General features: G+C 40.4%; 1 protein-coding gene across 3 annotated transcripts in view; it reads left to right on the top strand.

Moving 5' to 3' along the window:
- dock4b (dedicator of cytokinesis 4b) overlaps window positions 1-17,194 on the top strand; it is a 208,667-nt gene that overhangs the window by 72,570 nt on the left and 118,903 nt on the right. For all 3 annotated transcript variants that reach the window (XM_088072897.1, XM_042511800.2, XM_042511799.2), the window contains 5 exons: window positions 8,870-8,953; window positions 13,866-13,906; window positions 15,953-16,008; window positions 16,090-16,186; window positions 16,752-16,900. In XM_088072897.1, coding sequence (XP_087929023.1) covers window positions 8,870-8,953; window positions 13,866-13,906; window positions 15,953-16,008; window positions 16,090-16,186; window positions 16,752-16,900 — 427 coding nt within the window. The remainder of the gene's footprint in view (window positions 1-8,869; window positions 8,954-13,865; window positions 13,907-15,952; window positions 16,009-16,089; window positions 16,187-16,751; window positions 16,901-17,194) is intronic.

Below are 17,194 nucleotides of genomic sequence, written 5' to 3'. Positions count from 1 at the left end.
TGTCTCTTGATCCGTCTCTTGTTTCTGTCTTAAGGGCAAAAGCCCTTAAGACAGAAACAATTTCCCCAGAGTCATCCAGCAGATACTCGCTGGATTTGAGCTGGGAAATAAGCAGAGAGATGGAGGAAAGTTTACCACAGTTCATCACACGCACTACCCACATAGTACAAACAGAAAATACCCCGAAACAAATCTGCAAAGTATCCCTTTAATAACTGTCTGTGTGTTTCACCTGCACAGCTTGTATTTACTTTTGAGTTCTTTCATGCGTCACATACTTTTGGTATAAAATTCCACATACTGAGGCAATGCTGAAATGATACTGGGCCCTGAGCTGGACTTTTTTTCACGCAGCCATTTCAAAAAAAGTAATAACATTCCTCACACAACTCTGCTTTGAGAGCTCCTGCTCCAGCAGTGGGATCTGAGAGAAGGGTTATTGTTGCTAGTGAACGGTTTGTGATGGTGGTTAGGTTGCTATCTCCACACACACAAAGGCAGCGAAAAGAACCTGGCGGCCGGCAATGGAGAAGGCAAAATGAAAGCCGTTCCTCCTGGGTGATTCCGTCGGCCTGGCTTTTGTCTGCGCTGCCTATCAGGCCTCTATGTCTGTACACACGTGTGTTTTTGTCTGTCTCTGTGTGCATCAACTGCCAAGTTCTGTTCAAGGCCTTCTCAGCGCCGCGACTTTCAGCCGTCTGCCTCTTCAGCCCGCTGCCGACCCCCCTTGATTTCCCTGCTTTAAAATGCATGATGCCGCTTCCCGGCATTCCAAGCTTAACCAAAGAAATCACCTTTTTTGCAGATGCACATGAGTGCACACGCGACTTAATCTGTCTCCAGCTCACACTAAAGCTGTCAGATACCTCTTCTGCTCTGTCACACTCATGTGACTTTGTGTGTATCTGTGCCTGCAAGCATGCCTCAAAGATGCATAAACACGTCTTTGTGGTTTTCTTAGTGTACAGGATCCTGAGTAAGTCCTTGTGTGTGTTAAACCACATTCACTGCCTTGGATCCATAAGGCGGTGGGACCCTTACAATGTTTTGACGTGACGTGGAGGCATTTTAGCCCCTTTTAACCCACCACATAGAAAGACAAATGCCTGAAGCCTTTGGTTAGGGACACAGTGTGCATGAAGTTGGCTTAGACAAAACATAGCTGAGCTAGCTTTGGTCTGAGTAGGAATGTTTTAGTCACATTGCTGGAATAAAGGCCACTTTTTGGTTTGGCAAATGCAGCTTTTGGATGGTGGCTGTGCAGAATGTGCAGCATGAGGAAGCGAACATGTTTCTAACTGTTGTGAACTTTCAGTTCAGTGTGGTAGGTCCTTTATTAAAAAAGTGTTCACCTTGTAAATGTGCAAGAAACAGGATGAAAACAAGCATTGCTTCCCCATTCTGGATAACACTCTTCTTCCCTTCTTTGAAATAAACTCATTAACCTTTTTTTCTAATCTCACCAGTGTGTGTGTGTTTCATAATGCTCACACGTATAATTCCTACGCACAAATTAGATATTCATGATCCTTACTTTTGGCAGCAATGGAGGCCAGTGGAGCACCACCAGTTGCTGTGTTGTTAAATTAGCATATTAATGATATAAATGCTGTATAATTAACATGTGGGAGGGGATTATGCACGTGAGTCATTGTCAGATCATTCGGGGAGAAGAAAGGGTCAGGCTAATGAGGTTAAAAAGCACATTAACGAGCGCTTTGAATAAAATTCGCCATGTGATTTAGTGCAGAACAGCTGGTGAAAGCCGAGGGCTGTAAGACAGAATTCAGTGACGTCTTTCATGTTTTTTACTTTTATGGTGAAATCTGTGTAAAATTGAGTGTAGCAGCAACATAATATCATGCTTTGATCACTGGCAGCATACCTGCTGCATTCGGTCGACACTTTTTCTCTGAAGGAGGAGCACCGGTGGTGTTCTTCTTACTCTGGGCCTGTGGCAGTGTTTGTTCTTCGAAGGGGCTTAGACGGAGCGCAGAGCAAACCGAATGTAACGTGGTTTGACAGGCCTTGACTCCAAGTGGCAGCCTAAAACACATGCAAGTCTAATCCGAACCAGTAGGCTTTCTAGGGATCTGGACTGACTCAGCAGAATGCACGAGCAAACACACAAAAGTCCTGATGGATTAAGGTGAGGTGAAGGCGTATTAAAGAGATCGAAACACGACCTTTGACTTTGACATCCCATGTGGACACAGCTGCTGTCAGTTAATGAAAAGATGATTTGCTCTCAGTGCAACTTTGTTTGATCAGATATAGAGTGAGTTAGTTATGTATGAGTGAGGGGCTGCAGGTAATGATAACTTCCATTATTGATGAAGCCATCAATTGTTTTTTTAATTATTTATTATTAGATTCAAGTTACCTAAACGCCCAGGGTGACATTTTCAGAAATTTTGTTTTGTCTGAATAACAGTCAAAAAGTCAAATTTATTCAACCTAATGGATCACCGAAGTGATTATAATTCATCCTGAAAGGAGAGAAGTGTGTACCAAACTTCCTGGCAGCCCATCCAATAGTTGTTAAGACATTAAAAACATGTTGACACATTCACCTGAGACTCAAAGAAATACACAGACCTTTGTAGTGTTATAATAGACTTTTACAACGTATTGGCTATATTGCGTTATAGCAGTGTGTAGAATTAAGTGGCATCAAGAACTGTGGTTTCGGAACTGGAACTTCTCCTGAGTGCCAAGCATGTAGGAAAACTACAGTGGCTGAAGCAAAAAATGTGATTGCCCCTAGCTGGTGTACAATTTGTCCATTCTGGGCTACTGTGGAAACTACATGGTGGACTCACCAGGAGAGAAACCGCTTTGTATGTGGATAAAAACGTCTGATTCTCAGGTAAAGAAAACACAGTGGTTCTTATTTTCAGGTGATGTTGGTGAAATCCTACACACTTTAGCTTTAACAATGTCATGAATAATAAATTATTTTATTTTCACATTTTTACAATGATTCTAAATAAATTTGCATGAACTGCTTTTTTACAGTTGTGAACAAAGTCTGTTATTGATTGCACCACTCTCCTCCAGTGCAGAGCACACTCTGGGCAGAGATGGAGCAGCAGAACATCAGACACAGTGGCACTGAAACTTGTTTCCGTCATTCATTCATCCATTGATCACACTGAGTCTAAAAGTTTGCACTTACTCGCCTCTGCAGCAGCTGCTCCTCTTGTCCATTGATTTGATCAGCTGTGATTGGAGGCCGATCAGAGAAACTAATCAGATGATGCAAAACTTGAGACAATTTCTTTCTGCATCACTAAAATAGCTTCACTTGTCTGAAGGTTAGCACAAACTTAAGCTCACACTGAGACTGAAAATGTAAGTAGAGGAGACCGGGGCCATCTCAAAAACCTCTTAAAATATTTGGATACAATTTTAGGAAGTTAATTTTTATGTAGGTAACTATGACATTTATCCAATCTGTTTTACCTGTGTTCCACTTGTCAACAGCGATGAGTTGTTTTTACAAGCAATGTTAGATTCACAATTTTGAAACACAAGATATCAAATGCAACATCTGCCCCCATATTCAACAGCTGTGTACAAATATGTTCCTAAAGCTCTTCTCGTGTCAGTGGACATGTTAAATATAAACAAAATATATCTCACGCACTCTTGCACCACAGCTGGACAAAATCCTAGGGGAAACACTGTACTGTACTGCACTGTCCCTACTGTCAGTGACCTTTTCACCTCCTTCCAAGTTTCATCTTAGTATCTTTCTGTCTTCATGGCCTTCACACAAAGTAAGAATCCCAAAGTGACATTCTCAAGTGTTGCTTGTGTTGATGGGTGCTGCCATGTGAAGACTCAGTGACACACTGCATCAGTGTTAAAACCACCAGCTCTCCACCAGAGACCCTCAGAATTTAATTTTAGCCTTTATATTTGCTCTCTGCTTCTCTCTTGATGCATTTGTCAGTTTTGATTCCCTCGCTTAACGTTTCCTCTTGAGACGAGTGACAGTATACATAGATTTTCCCTGTTTCTGTCTCTTCACTGGTGTGTTTGTTTATCCATGTGTACATGGCTCTTCCAGACTGCCATCTTTGCGTAATGTCTAGTTTGGGGACGATAGACTGGTCAAGAATAGCAGCATCCTCTCTATAACCCGATGGGCCAGAATCACATAGAATCAGACTGAGTGTTTGGGTGTGTCAGAAAGGATCAATTTGCCTTTTGGTGGCTTGAAAGCTGCTCATTGGAAGCCATCTGCAAAGTGGGTATAACAGCTTCAATTGACAGTCAATGTTTGTGTGTGTTTATTTCATATCAGAGCATCAGCTGGTCTGCTTCTGTTCAGTTTGTGCAATTTAATATCAATGCAGCAGTGGCTTCCACTTAGATGTGTTGTGTTTGTGTGTGCGGCATCTGTTTGAATCGGTCCGTTTATAGGATTTCCCCCCTGCTATGCCTGTTTTTGAACTGTGTGGTTGGATGGCCATGAATCTTTCCCGCCATTTGTACTTGTTCTCCTTTTGCGGCATAATAACCTGCAATTCCCACCAACAGAACAACACATCAGTTCCCTTTAAGTGTAAGCACCTTTCCTGTCTCCTCAGTGCATCATTTGGCGGTTAGCCAGCCCAGACAGTTGACAGACAAACAGTCTGAGGCAGACGGATGACAGGCAGCTAGAGACAGAAAGACAGACAGCAGCTGGCTTGTGGATCGACAGGCAGGAAGCTTTCATTTCACAGGAGTGAAAAAAAAGGCGACTTGAATAATTTAGTCGACTGCAGCTGGGAAAGTCACTTGGATAATTCATGCATTGGGCACACTTTGTGAGTGTGAGTGTGTTTGCTGTGATTTCCTCTGTGTGCACGTGTGTGTGTGTGTGTGTGTGTGTGTGTGACTGATCAGGCTTTGAATGAATTACAAAAAAGTTTCGGGGTTTCTCTGCATGTGTGCCACAAGCGGTTGGTCTTTGAACGAATTACAAAGTCAGATGTGCACTTGTGACAAATCCCCTGTAAAGATAGTGTTTCTGCAGCTCGAGGGATAACAAGGAGTTTCAGCATAAAATGCAGGACACAGCATAACACACACACAGAGCTACAAACAGCACAGAGTGTCTAGCTGCGGTTTGATTTCATCAGCAGACTCATTCTCAGTGTCAACATGAGAGAGTGGGTGGATGGGTAATTCAACTGAATGCTCTCCTGGGTAGTGGGGTAGTGGGCTACTCTGCCAGAAAATAAAATACACATAAAAACTTAAACACCTCTGGCAGTCAGCCTCTGGTTTGCTGCTGATTTTGCTTTTTGAGTACAGCTTAGCCTGTTAAGTTCCTCTTTTCTGTTTGTCAATTTTTATCAAAAAGTACCCACGTTTTAGATGGTTTAGCAGATCAAACAGATTTTCACTTAAACTTTTTGACCAATTATTTTGTTTTTCATAATAAAAACTCATAAATTATTAGATTTTTATGCCTCTGCGCCAGCGATGGCTGTAGCCTATGTTGTTGGATTGTGCGTCTATTTATTTGTCAGTCTTTGTGTCTGTCCCATTCTTTTAAACACAGTATCTCGAGAAACACCCACTTGAATGAAATAATGGACTGATCAGATTTTGGTGGCCAAAGGCCAGGTCACTGTGACCTATTCTGTTTCAGTCTTGTGAAGTTGATAAAATCAACAAGGTAGTAAGGGATTTTATTTATTTATTTATTTTTCAAATTTGGCACAAATGTCCACTTGGACTCAAGGATGAACTGGATAGATTTTAGTGGTCAAAGGCTAAGGTCACTGTGACATACTGTTTTGTCCATCTCATTTTGTTAACGCAATATCGCAAGAAGGCCTTGAGGGAATTTCTTCAAATTTGACACAAACGTCCACTTGAACTCAAGAATGAACTCATTAGAATTTAGTGGTTAAAGGTCAAAAGTAAAGGTCACCCTGACCTCACAATACATTTTTCTGGGCATAACTCAGCAATTCATGCAGGAATTGTAACAATATTTTAGAAAAATATGTAAATGATAATATTATGAAAAAATGATGTTTTATATCAAAAAGGTCAAAGGTCATCTTCACTGTGACATTATAATGTTGTGCAAAAAAGATTTTTTCTGGCCATTTGTCAATGCAAGAATTTAGGAAAAGAAGTTGAAACATTTGGTTAGACACTGAATTTGCTACATTAATTTTGGGTTCCCATCTTGAAACTTTGCTGATTGTATAGATCTTCTGTGCTGCCCGGTTGAAGATGTGTGTGAAGCATCTGTGTTTTTAGAGACATGGATGTAGACTGTAATTGCAACTTGATGAGTTTGTGGAGGCATACCACTGCAAGGCAGTAAAGTTAAAAGAATACAAAAATAATTATGCCCTAGCCATTAGCCAGCCATCTCAGACAACTTTTTGTGACTCACCGGATTAACCGAGTTTTTCCTTATTTGCACCGTCCTTATGTGGCCAACAGCCCATAAAACACTACCTGTGTGTCAACAATGTTTGATCTCTACTTCCCCAGGTACAACTCACTGTGTCTTTAAATTGGGCTGGATTAAATGTAATCCTTCTCCAGCAGGCGAAAATTCGCTCAGTGCTGTTTGGACGGTGCGTTCAGGTACACTGGACGAGCCCCAGAAGGTAGAAGAAATGAAATTCTCTCTAAACTCTTTAGCTGTGGCGGGATCCCTCTCAGTTCTGCATGGCAGGGACTCTTGTTAGACGTTTCCACTCCAAATCCCAGTAAAGCTGTCTTTTTCCTCTGCGTGTGTGTCCATGTGTGAATGCATGTCTGTGTGTGCTTGCATACATTGCTGTTTGAATAGGCTGCTTGTGTGAATTTTCTGTCTGTGTATGTGAAGACATTTCCACAGTTTGTGTGTGTGGATGGATCCTGTCAGCGTTTGCATTTCTGTATCTGTATGAACGTCCGTCTGCAGTGGCTGACATTTATGTCTGTGTGTGTGTGTGTGTGTGTGTGTGTGTGTGTGTGTGTGTGTGTGTGTGTGTCAGGCTGCAGTGAGCAAGTCAGCAAGTCTGTTGTAAAGAGCTGGCTGAAGAGCTGTCAACCGACACTCAATGTTGATAGCTACTACACCCTGACAGCACAAAGTATCGTTCACTGCTAATGGACCGACAGCTTCTCTCTGTTCTTACTTATACTCCGCTATAATTTAAGCTCTGTTTCAATATTGTTTACAAAAGAAGTACAAACATCCCAAACAGTATCCAAACTCCTTTGATGAAGAATATCTCTTCATTTCATGATAGTGTTTGCAAACTCTGTGCTTGCAATGCTGTCAAACCCTCTGCCTCCATACTACACTTTAAAAGGGTACTCAGTGATTTTAGTATTGCACTTCAATAAAGTTAGGGGAGTCACATAAAACAGATGATGAAAATAATGGTGTTGCAGAGGCCAAAATATCTTTTTTTTCTAGTCCCTCGTGTGGGTCAAGCTTAAAAAATTCTGGATTGTACGCTTCCCCATCATGCAATTCTATTAGTTCATCAGATCAATGATGCCTGGTAAAAGGCCATGTCCTTCAGCCTCACACCCACACTTTGTAACCAAGTCTTTCTTTTAAAAAATAATGTAGCCTAAAAGCCCAATCTGAGATAACACTCACCGCATCAGCAGAGGTTATCCTTTCAGATTTTAAAAACATGACCCTCCACTTAAAGTGCTTGCTTTTGCCACTGACAGGCTAAGGTGTTATTATAAGTGTCTGACATTGCAATCAAAAGGATCCCTACAGAGAAATAAAATACAAAAAAGGCACATGGAAAGGTGCAGAAAAAGAAATCACATTCAGACAGGAAGTGAACAACGGACTCCTGCATCAAAGTCTGGGGTTTGTTTGATGTTTAAAGGCTGATTGGGCCCCCTGGCACTGTATACTGCACAGTAGCTGTGCACTGCATGTCAGACGACTCCTGACGACGCTGAAATTTGATCAGACTCAAAAATGAAAAGAGCGACTCCAGAATTGTGTCAGAAAGTAGCTTAAATTGTACACTCTGTGCCCAGCTTTAGACACAAAAACACTGGAAAATAGCATCTGGGTTGAAAAATACCAAAATTTCCTTTTAAGTCCATCCCTACATCTGCTCTCCATCTGTTTCGATTTGATTTGGAAAATAGAAAACATGTAAAAACTCGACAGTTCTGCTCTGTATACTTGACCTCTGGAGGATAACACAATTCCTTTGCCCTTCTGCGTCCACTCTCAAAGCTTTCATCATATAAACAGCATCAGTAAGGGGCCGTCTCAGATCTGCAGAACTTGCTAGAGATGTTATTTTACCACCTGTCTCTGAGGTCGTCCGCTGGCTAGTCTCTCAGTAGGAAAGAAATCACTACAGTAAACAGTCCAAGGTGAATCAAAACACAGGCTGCTCCTTCTTTTGCTGCAACATGCAAAATGATTTATGACCCCCGAGTGTTCAGGACTGAGTGGGTGGTGTGTTGTATTAATGTGAATGTGCCCATGTTCAGATCGCTGTAACTGTCCTTCCAGACCTTGCAGAAGTCAATGTTGTTCTTCCTTTTCTTTATGGCTGCACTGCTTGAAAGGCTCTGTCCTAAAATCAACTCAGTATTTTCTGTATGACACAGACTATATTTATGTAAGTTTGTTTTGTGTATTACTATTTTGAGTGTGCAGAAACTGAGATATTGCATTATTTATATAAACTTTGATTTTACATCACCTACACAGATTATTGATTGCACCTCCTCCCTCTTTGGGATGTTTTCTGAGCGTTTTTGTTTTGTATCGCTCTTCTCATGCCTTTTTCCAACTCTGCATAACTAAGCTCAAATGTTAAAATAACTCATGTGGGTGTTTTGTTTTATTTGCCTCTTTTTCTTGCAGTGCTGGCCAGCTTCCGAGGGACTGTCCAGCATGGCCTCCCGCTGGAAATTGGAGACACGGTTCAGATCCTGGAGAAATGTGAAGGTACGGTTCACACGATGCACATTTACCATAAAACATCAAATAAAAGCCTAGTCCCAATTAAATGCCCAGCCCTTTTTACTGGCACAGCGTGGTGACACATTTTGACAAATAAAGGCCTGTCTCAATTACAGACTCAGTTACCATGCAGTTTTTTTTATAGAAGTTCTTTGGATGTAAAAAAGCAGATTGTTGGCTACCTGCTGGAGATGACCTTGGTTAGCTGCTTGGATCAAACCCACAAATACTAGCATGTACAATATGCTTGAACTGTTTGACAGTATGGTCATGCTATTCACATGGTTAGCTTGGTAAGATTCTCTACAATTCAGTCATTCAGTTTATTTTACTGAAACCATGAGCACCACAAAAGACTGTATTATCAGCATAGTAAACAAGAATGAAGCAAAAAAAAAAAAAAGATTATGAGAATAGCAGATTATTAAAAAAAAAAAAAACATCAGGGAAAAAGTCCGGTGAACTATAGTCATAATAATCATAATTCCATATTTAAAATTACTTTACATAATTATGATAATTTTTAAGCATTTTTCAGGTCATTTCTTGCTTTGTATGTATATTTTGTTTTGTTTTGTTTTCCTTTCTCTTTTTTTGTTTTGTTTTTTTGGCAAATTTTCAGGTAATGTTCATGTACTTTTCACAGATTTCTTGATAACCTCAAGGAAATTTCTTCTGTTATTGCTCATTACCTGCCACCCATGTTTTTTTTTAAATAAATCAAAGCCAATTTGCCCATGTCTCAAAAGGTTAAGTAAACTATTTGATTGTATTTCCATCTCTGATGAGCAGGTTTTGTGTGAAAGGAATTAATAGCCCATCCCATAGAGACGCCTGTCCAAAATATAAGCCTGTTGAGTTCAGTGATTAAAGCAAATAATAGCCCGGGTTATTAATTGAAGTTTTACAGTATGTGTGGATTGCTTTCAGGTTAGGTGCTCTGTGAGAGTGAATGAAACAGAATAATACATGCAAGGAAATCAATTGCTTTTGCTTGAGTAGTGAAGTGAACACATACAAATTATCAAAGGGAGATTTCCTCTTTCAGATTAATCTATTTTAAAGCTGTTCCTCTTGGATTTACCTTCATAAAGCTGTCACAAATAATTGATAAAGGCATGAAAACACTGTTGCATGCACACACTCCTACACTGATTCACAGATTTATGCATAAAACCACAAACAGGTCCAGAAAAACACATTTTTTGGCAGTGATTTGCGCACACGCAAAGATGCTTAGATGTGTTTGTTGATCAAGGACCTGCAAATATCAAACTTCTCATATCTTTTTTGGGGATTTCATGGTGCAGAGTGTGCACAAAATGAGCAGCATCATGTCTGTGGAAATTTGTGTTTGCTACTGTTTCCTGCACCACAGACTGGCTGCTTTTCCCGCCTTCCTGCCCACGCTGAGTCTGTTTTTCTCCTCTACTTGTTCTCTCTTCCTCGCTGTCTCTTTTGCTGTCTGTTTTATGATTTTTGTCTCTTCTTTAGCTCTGTATTCTCCGTCTCTGTTTTAATTTCTATAATGTTATGAAAACCACAGCACTCTTATGCACACCTTAATACAAATAAACAGCCAAGCACAAACACATACACACCTGCCTCTTCCGGAGCTCTTGACAAACTGTGCCTCACTTCCTGTTGGGAGACACACTCACACCGAGAGAGCCAACCAGTCGAGCAGTCAGTCGTACAGCCAGCCAGTCAGAGGGGTTGTGATATTGCGGTACAAGGCCCAGAGGAAGTAGACAATAGCACAGCCAGCGGAATGCTTGGCCCAGAAGGGAGGAACAAAATCAAAATCCTGCCAGCAGCGAGGAGGCTGAGAGACGGGCCGCTGACAGCAGAGGAGACAGACTAATGGGTCTGCCTCATGTTGATACTGTTGACACTTCAAAACACAGGAGCTTATCGCGTGGAAGTGTCTTTGCTGACATGTGGCTCCTGTCTGTGAAGGCACCGCCTCAGTAATTGATTTTTGACTTGGCACGTCACTGGCTCTTTTCTCAACTTTCGTGAAGTCCCTGACGGCAGGGAATACATTTGCAGTGAAGAGTTTCTCAGTTAAAATGCGATCAAGAACAGCCGTTCCCAACCTGTTTTATTTAATGTACACCCACAGCCTTATTAGATGAGCTCAAGCACTACTTCATAGTCACAAGATGATGTTTCATGTTCCAAATGATTTTAAAGTGGACTTTGGTCAAACTCACATAAAAGTTGAGAATGTTACAATAATATTTAGGGCTGTACCGCTGTCTGTCATCATATTTTAAGGGGAGAAAAAAATCCTCAATTTGACTCAAGTGATTCATCAGATGAAAGAAGTTAGTCTCTTTCTATTAAATCTTTTTTTTTATGTTTGATTGCTGCTAGAACCTCGGTTTATTGCACGTTTGCCTTCATTTATGTGTGGCCAGCAAGAGAACAGTATTTTTGTTTTTTAAAGGCTAAACTACTGGTTCCCAATCTGGGGGTCCCGAACCTCAAGACGGGTTGCCAGTGCTTAAGCAGGGGGTCGTGATGCCTTCTTGATTTTAAGGGGTGTAAGAAAACCTTTTTTAAGGTTAGTAGTAAGCCTTTATCTTAGTATTTCATTAATTACTGTGAATCCCACTAAATTAAATGTGAAATTGTTCAGTTAAAGTTATTTAAGATACAAACTTGAAATCTTGCAATAAGGGCATGGAGAAATACCTGAACACAAGCTATTCAGAGCCTTCACTCTCTGCTGAGCAGCCTCATGCTGCATTGGAAAAGTACGCATTTGAAACAACCAAATAGGTAGTTTGACAATGGAAAAACATCAGGAAAAAGACGTCAAAGTTGCACATTAAATGCGTATGATTGTTAAAAAATTAAATAAAGAATCGTTAAAAAAAAGAGAGAACTTTTTTTGTATAAAAGGTTTCTTTCTGCTGTTATTGTGTTTACTATTTCGGTTAATTGTATAGTTTATATGTCTTAATGTGTTGTGATATTAACAGCAGTTATTGGCAGATGTACAGATGCAAGATGTATCGAAAGTAAACAAGAAAAAATGTGATGACTTGTTCTGCACTGTTTTTGTGCTTTTGCTTTGAATATAATATAAAATATCCATAAATTATGTCACTTAGTCAGTTTACTAAATGATAGAAAATAGGTCCCTAAAGGAAAAAGGTTGGGAACCACGAGATCAAACATGTTGGAAAGAATCATGCGCAGCCACCACTGGAATCGAACTCGACAAATTCTGTAATACTTAGTATATTTGTGCTGCATAATCTTTATCTGCCATCGCGCAGAAATGTGGTTTAAAATGAATGAATAAACATGGAAAAAGACAAAAAAAGACAAAAGCTGTGCCGCATTTGAATGTTGATTTAGAATTCAAATGTCAATGTCATGAATAAAGCCTTACAGCCTTAGTATTTTTGTTTCAGACAAATGAGCTGAAAATGTTTAGGTTGGTTTTGTAATAAAGATGAATTTATGCCAAAAAGTGGCAGAAGATGTTTCATTTGTTTATCCATTACCACTAGGCATCCACTTCAAACATTTAGCATTTACTTTAAGATCGCTATTTAACTTCTTTGCTTGCTTGTTAACAATATTTTTCACACCCTTAGTTACAGCATTAGTGTGTTTAGGTGTTATTGCAGGTGTCTGTATGTACTGTGCCATCAGTCTATCTCTTACTTGATGTCTTGACAATATTTTTTTTAAATATCAGCGTCATATGTTTTTAATATTGACATACCTCCTTGCAAATGCAGAAGCACCCCTGATTGGTAAATAACTGATTAAAAACATTGATCAGTTATCACATCCTATATCTTACAGATGTGCTTCATATAACTTTGCAGAAAGCTGTCACAGCACTTGACCTCCGCCACTGAAAAAATGACTCATCTAGGAAACACTGAGCATGTGCTCCACAGCGCAGACCAGACGGATTACTCAATGCTGTTCTGACCATACATGCCTGAAACAAACCAGGGAGAAAATGCTACCTTAGTCACAGATGCTCTGGCGAAGCCCAACAGCGATTAGAATAATCTAATACATTTACATTTGAGCTATTTAGCTAATGCTCTTATCTGGAGGGACTTACAATGACTGCAACAGTGGAATGGGCTTAAATCGGAAAAAGAGCATCAGCTCAAAGCCTCTGATAGAAATATATTAGATTGTTTCTATCAGTGCCGGGATTTGCAAAAAGCATCATTGTAATTTGGCCTGAGTCCAGATTAAAGTGTGTAATGGTGTTAGAGGAAGAGCGTATGCAAGCCGCAGATTTTTCACCTTTTTCTCTGTCTCTGCTTTCTTTCACACCTGCTGGTCAAGTCACAGTGAGGTTTGCAGGTTTTTTTTTCCCAGTGGCCGCTTTGTTTCACAGGTTTCTTCCCTGCGATCTGCTCTACATTAGCCTGTGGTCACTGCAAACACAGGTTGCTAGAAAAATAGCTACTTTGCGCTGCAATGCTCTTAAGTGCTTCTGTGACGTATGGAAAAATCTAAACTGGCATGTTGACATTTCTATTGGCTGTGAAAGTTATTCAGTTGGCAGTGAGATACTAAGTCAGCAATCCGTTTATGTCTCAGTCCACTTTTCTCGTGACACTGATTTGGAATAAAAATAATTATTTGTAGGGCTTGTTATGAAATGTGTTTGTGCTTACAGCTGTCAGAAGGATTGGATTACTGTCATCAAATCACACACGCAACCTCTGTCTTTCACACACAGGCACACATGCATCTCCGTCCCTGTCTCTTTATTAATTGCACAGTATTCCATATATCTGCCTCTTTTCTCCTCGTGTGCCCTGCAGTTTAAACCAGATATAAAGATTTGAAGGTGTTTTATTCATAGCGACATGCTGAAAATTAAAGCGGTGCTTTGTCTCCGTAGGCTGGTACCGAGGATTCATCCTGAAGAATCCAAATGTCAAGGTGAGTGAACCTTTTTGTGGTGTGTGTGTATTTGTGTGTGTGTGTGTGTGTGTGTGTGTGTGTGTGTGTGTGATTTCACTGCCTTTAGCTTGCTTATGACTCATTCATACCCTCATTTACCCCCCTCTGTCATAAAGTTTTTTTTATTGAATGCTATGTTAAGAGCAGGAATTTAAAGTGTCCCCAAGGCTTATCATTGTTAGCCGCAGCTAGCTGTGTGCAATTTTAATGTCAAACTATTTCAAACAGCCAGTTCATTTGTTAAAGGCCATACACACTTTTTCACCTCCACACAAGTGTTTTGCATTATTTCACTAGATTAGAGCTCCTCATAGAGCTGTGTGGGCGCATGCAGATTGTACTCTCACCCGGTTGCCTTACTCTCCTTTTAGTTTTGTTGCACCTGTTAGAGGGGGACCATATTAAAAGCCCTATTTTACATCCGACTTATAGCTGCGCACACGAGATTCAGACAGACACAGTGGTAATTTTCACAGCCAGCACTCACTTTGTGAAAGAGGCAAATATACAGTACTTGTGCCAATCGGAGTGCCACTGGCCGTGAAGGTCTTGAAATAAATTTGGGTCTGGCGCATTGCTATTTTGAAGCAACAGAAACTGATCGTGCCATTCACCACCGTAAACCTGGTCTAAAGTCAGAATGCTGCAGTATTTTTCTGCTATTAAAGACGACGCACAAAATTAAGTAAGTAAGATGCCCCTATATAGGCGGGTTCAAAACCTGCGTACATGCTGTTTGTTACACACACAAGAACATACAGATGGGTTGTGGGTTGGTAAAATGATACAAATAGTAAACAAGAAAATATTAATTAAATTATTTCAAATGCAAACATAGCAGAGAGCAGAGCAGAGCAGAGCTGCAGAGCTGAGAGCAGCTTAACTTAATTAATTATTCTGGTAGCTAAAATTTGTCAATTTTATAGCTGCAGATTTTAGCTTTGCTGCTTAAATGTCCCACAATTTTTGCTGCAGTGACATTACTGCTTACACTGCATTACTCTCAACAGAAAACTGCTCCCTTTTTAAAAACGCAGAATTTGCCATGTTAATAGCAGTGTGTGATGTGCAGGTGAAAGGGCTGTTAAAGGGAATAACAGATGACTCTGATTGGTTGAGTTTATGTTAAAAACACACCTACGATTCATTAAGAGACTTATTACAACCCCTGTGCTCCTTGGGCCTTGCTTTGCACCCAGATTGAGAACCTTTTAATTAGGAAATGTGGAGTTGAACATGCCCTAAATACACTTTCGCCATGCGCTTCAGACCATGTGCTATACATTGTTGAAACAGGGCCCTCAAACCTTTTTCATAACAGATATAATAAGTCATAGCAGGAAATGAAATAATTGCTGCTAGCCTTCCTTCCCTCTTCAGATTGCTCTAGCTCCCTGTTATCGTGCATTATGGCCCACTCGTCTGGTTTATTAGAACAGTTAAATATAGTAAAACAAGTGTTAGTGTTTTTACACTTTTTCCTTGGTAATGATAGTTCAAAATGTCTGCAATGAATAAAAGTATATCTGTAAAAGAAAAAACCAAAAACAAAAAGTCAAATTGATATAAGCTGCTACAACTAAAATCCCAAATATTTGACAACACTAACTCGTCGTCTGCATATAGTTTGATAATAAAAACTCTGTCCTCACTCAAAACAAATCAGTTAAACTAAACTGAATGTGTTCAGATTGTCTGTGTGTCTGAGTGTGTTGCATTTATCCTCAGATACTTAAACTTAAGTTTGGCTTTGATCTCTCTGAGTCAATGGGGAGCAACTTGCAGTTTATTAGCGTCAAAAAGGGCACACACACACACAAATACACTCTTCATCTTTTTTTGTCTCCTAAATCCCAATGCTCCATGCTTTTATCTCTGTCTGCTCCCCTCTCCCTCCGCTCTCCTTCTTTTAACCCACAAACACACTTAGCACTGTATTGATTATGAGCTTAATTGCCACATAGAGGAACGACTCACAGAGCATTTTCAGGACTTCTCATAAACATGTTAATCTTCTGTCCAAAGGGGATCTTCCCATCCAGCTACATCCACTTGAAGAATGCCCACGTCAAGAACAAAGGGTAAGTAAGCCTCATTTCTTCTTTTCTCTTATTACTGTGTGTCGTCGTGGAGGTTTCAACTCTATTTGTGTGCCTTTGTAGGCAATTTGAGACGGTCATCCCTGTTGAAGACTCTGTCATCACAGAGATGACATCGACGTTGCGAGACTGGGGTGCAATGTGGAAACAACTCTATGTGGTAAGAACACACACACACACACACACACAAGCACATACACTCACAGTTTGCATCGATTTAAATATCACTACCGCCGAAGAGAAGCTGCCTTTTTTAGGTTTCTCATGATGGAATTTATTTGGCCCTCGGTAATTCGAAAGCCGCAAACAGTCGAAGCTTTTTCATACACATTCATTAGTTGGAATGATTGTGTTTGTGGCCTATTAAGCTATCTGGGGTGCTGATTAAGTTGAGCTGATGAATACTTGCAGATCAAAGTGCATAAATTTGCGGCGAAAAGCAGCAGGACACTGAAGCTAATTTGCACAAATCCATTTTAAGTCCTCTTGTCTGCTTCTCTCTGTGCGTCGCCCTGTTCCTCTCGATGTCGATTTGGCTCTCTAATGTGTCTTCTGTCGCTTGGTTTTCACTTACGTTTTTTTGGGGAGGCTCAGTGCAACTGTATATTTTTGTGGTTTTATCAGTGTCTTTCCCTCTGTTCGTCATGCTCATTCTGTGTTTCCTTTTTGTCCATTTCCTCACTGACTGACTGTCCGTCCCTCCTCTTCGTTTCCTATTTCTGCAGAAGAATGAGGGGGATTTGTTCCACCGACTTTGGCACGTGATGAATGAAATCCTGGACCTGAGGAGGCAGGTGCTGGTGGGCCACCTCACCCATGACCGCATGAGGGACGTCAAGCAGCACATCACAGCGAGATTGGACTGGGGCAACGAGTGAGTTTATTGTTCCATCTCAAAGGACCATATCTGTGTTTGTTTTTCAAAGTTTAGGGGCATTAATCATTCATCAGTTACACTTTGCTGCTACTTTTAAGATTGATTTTCCTCCCTCTGCTCAGCCAAAGGATTCCATTCACTTTATAGTGTATGAAAATCAAATACCAGTGACTAGAGGCTTGAGAGCAACAATCCATCACAGGGAGCATTTAGTCTTATTTTTTTGTTGTAAAAGTTATGTTTTTATATTACATGGTAATGTAGTCGTGAACCAGAAGCATTTTAAGCCTT

This window comes from Plectropomus leopardus, chromosome 22, assembly GCF_026936395.1.
Source record: "Plectropomus leopardus strain MGB_pleo_1.0 chromosome 22, ASM2693639v1, whole genome shotgun sequence".
Lineage (NCBI taxonomy): Eukaryota > Metazoa > Chordata > Actinopteri > Perciformes > Serranidae > Plectropomus > Plectropomus leopardus.
Note: the sequence above shows the minus strand (reverse complement) of the source record. Positions and strands in the feature narration are given on the sequence as shown.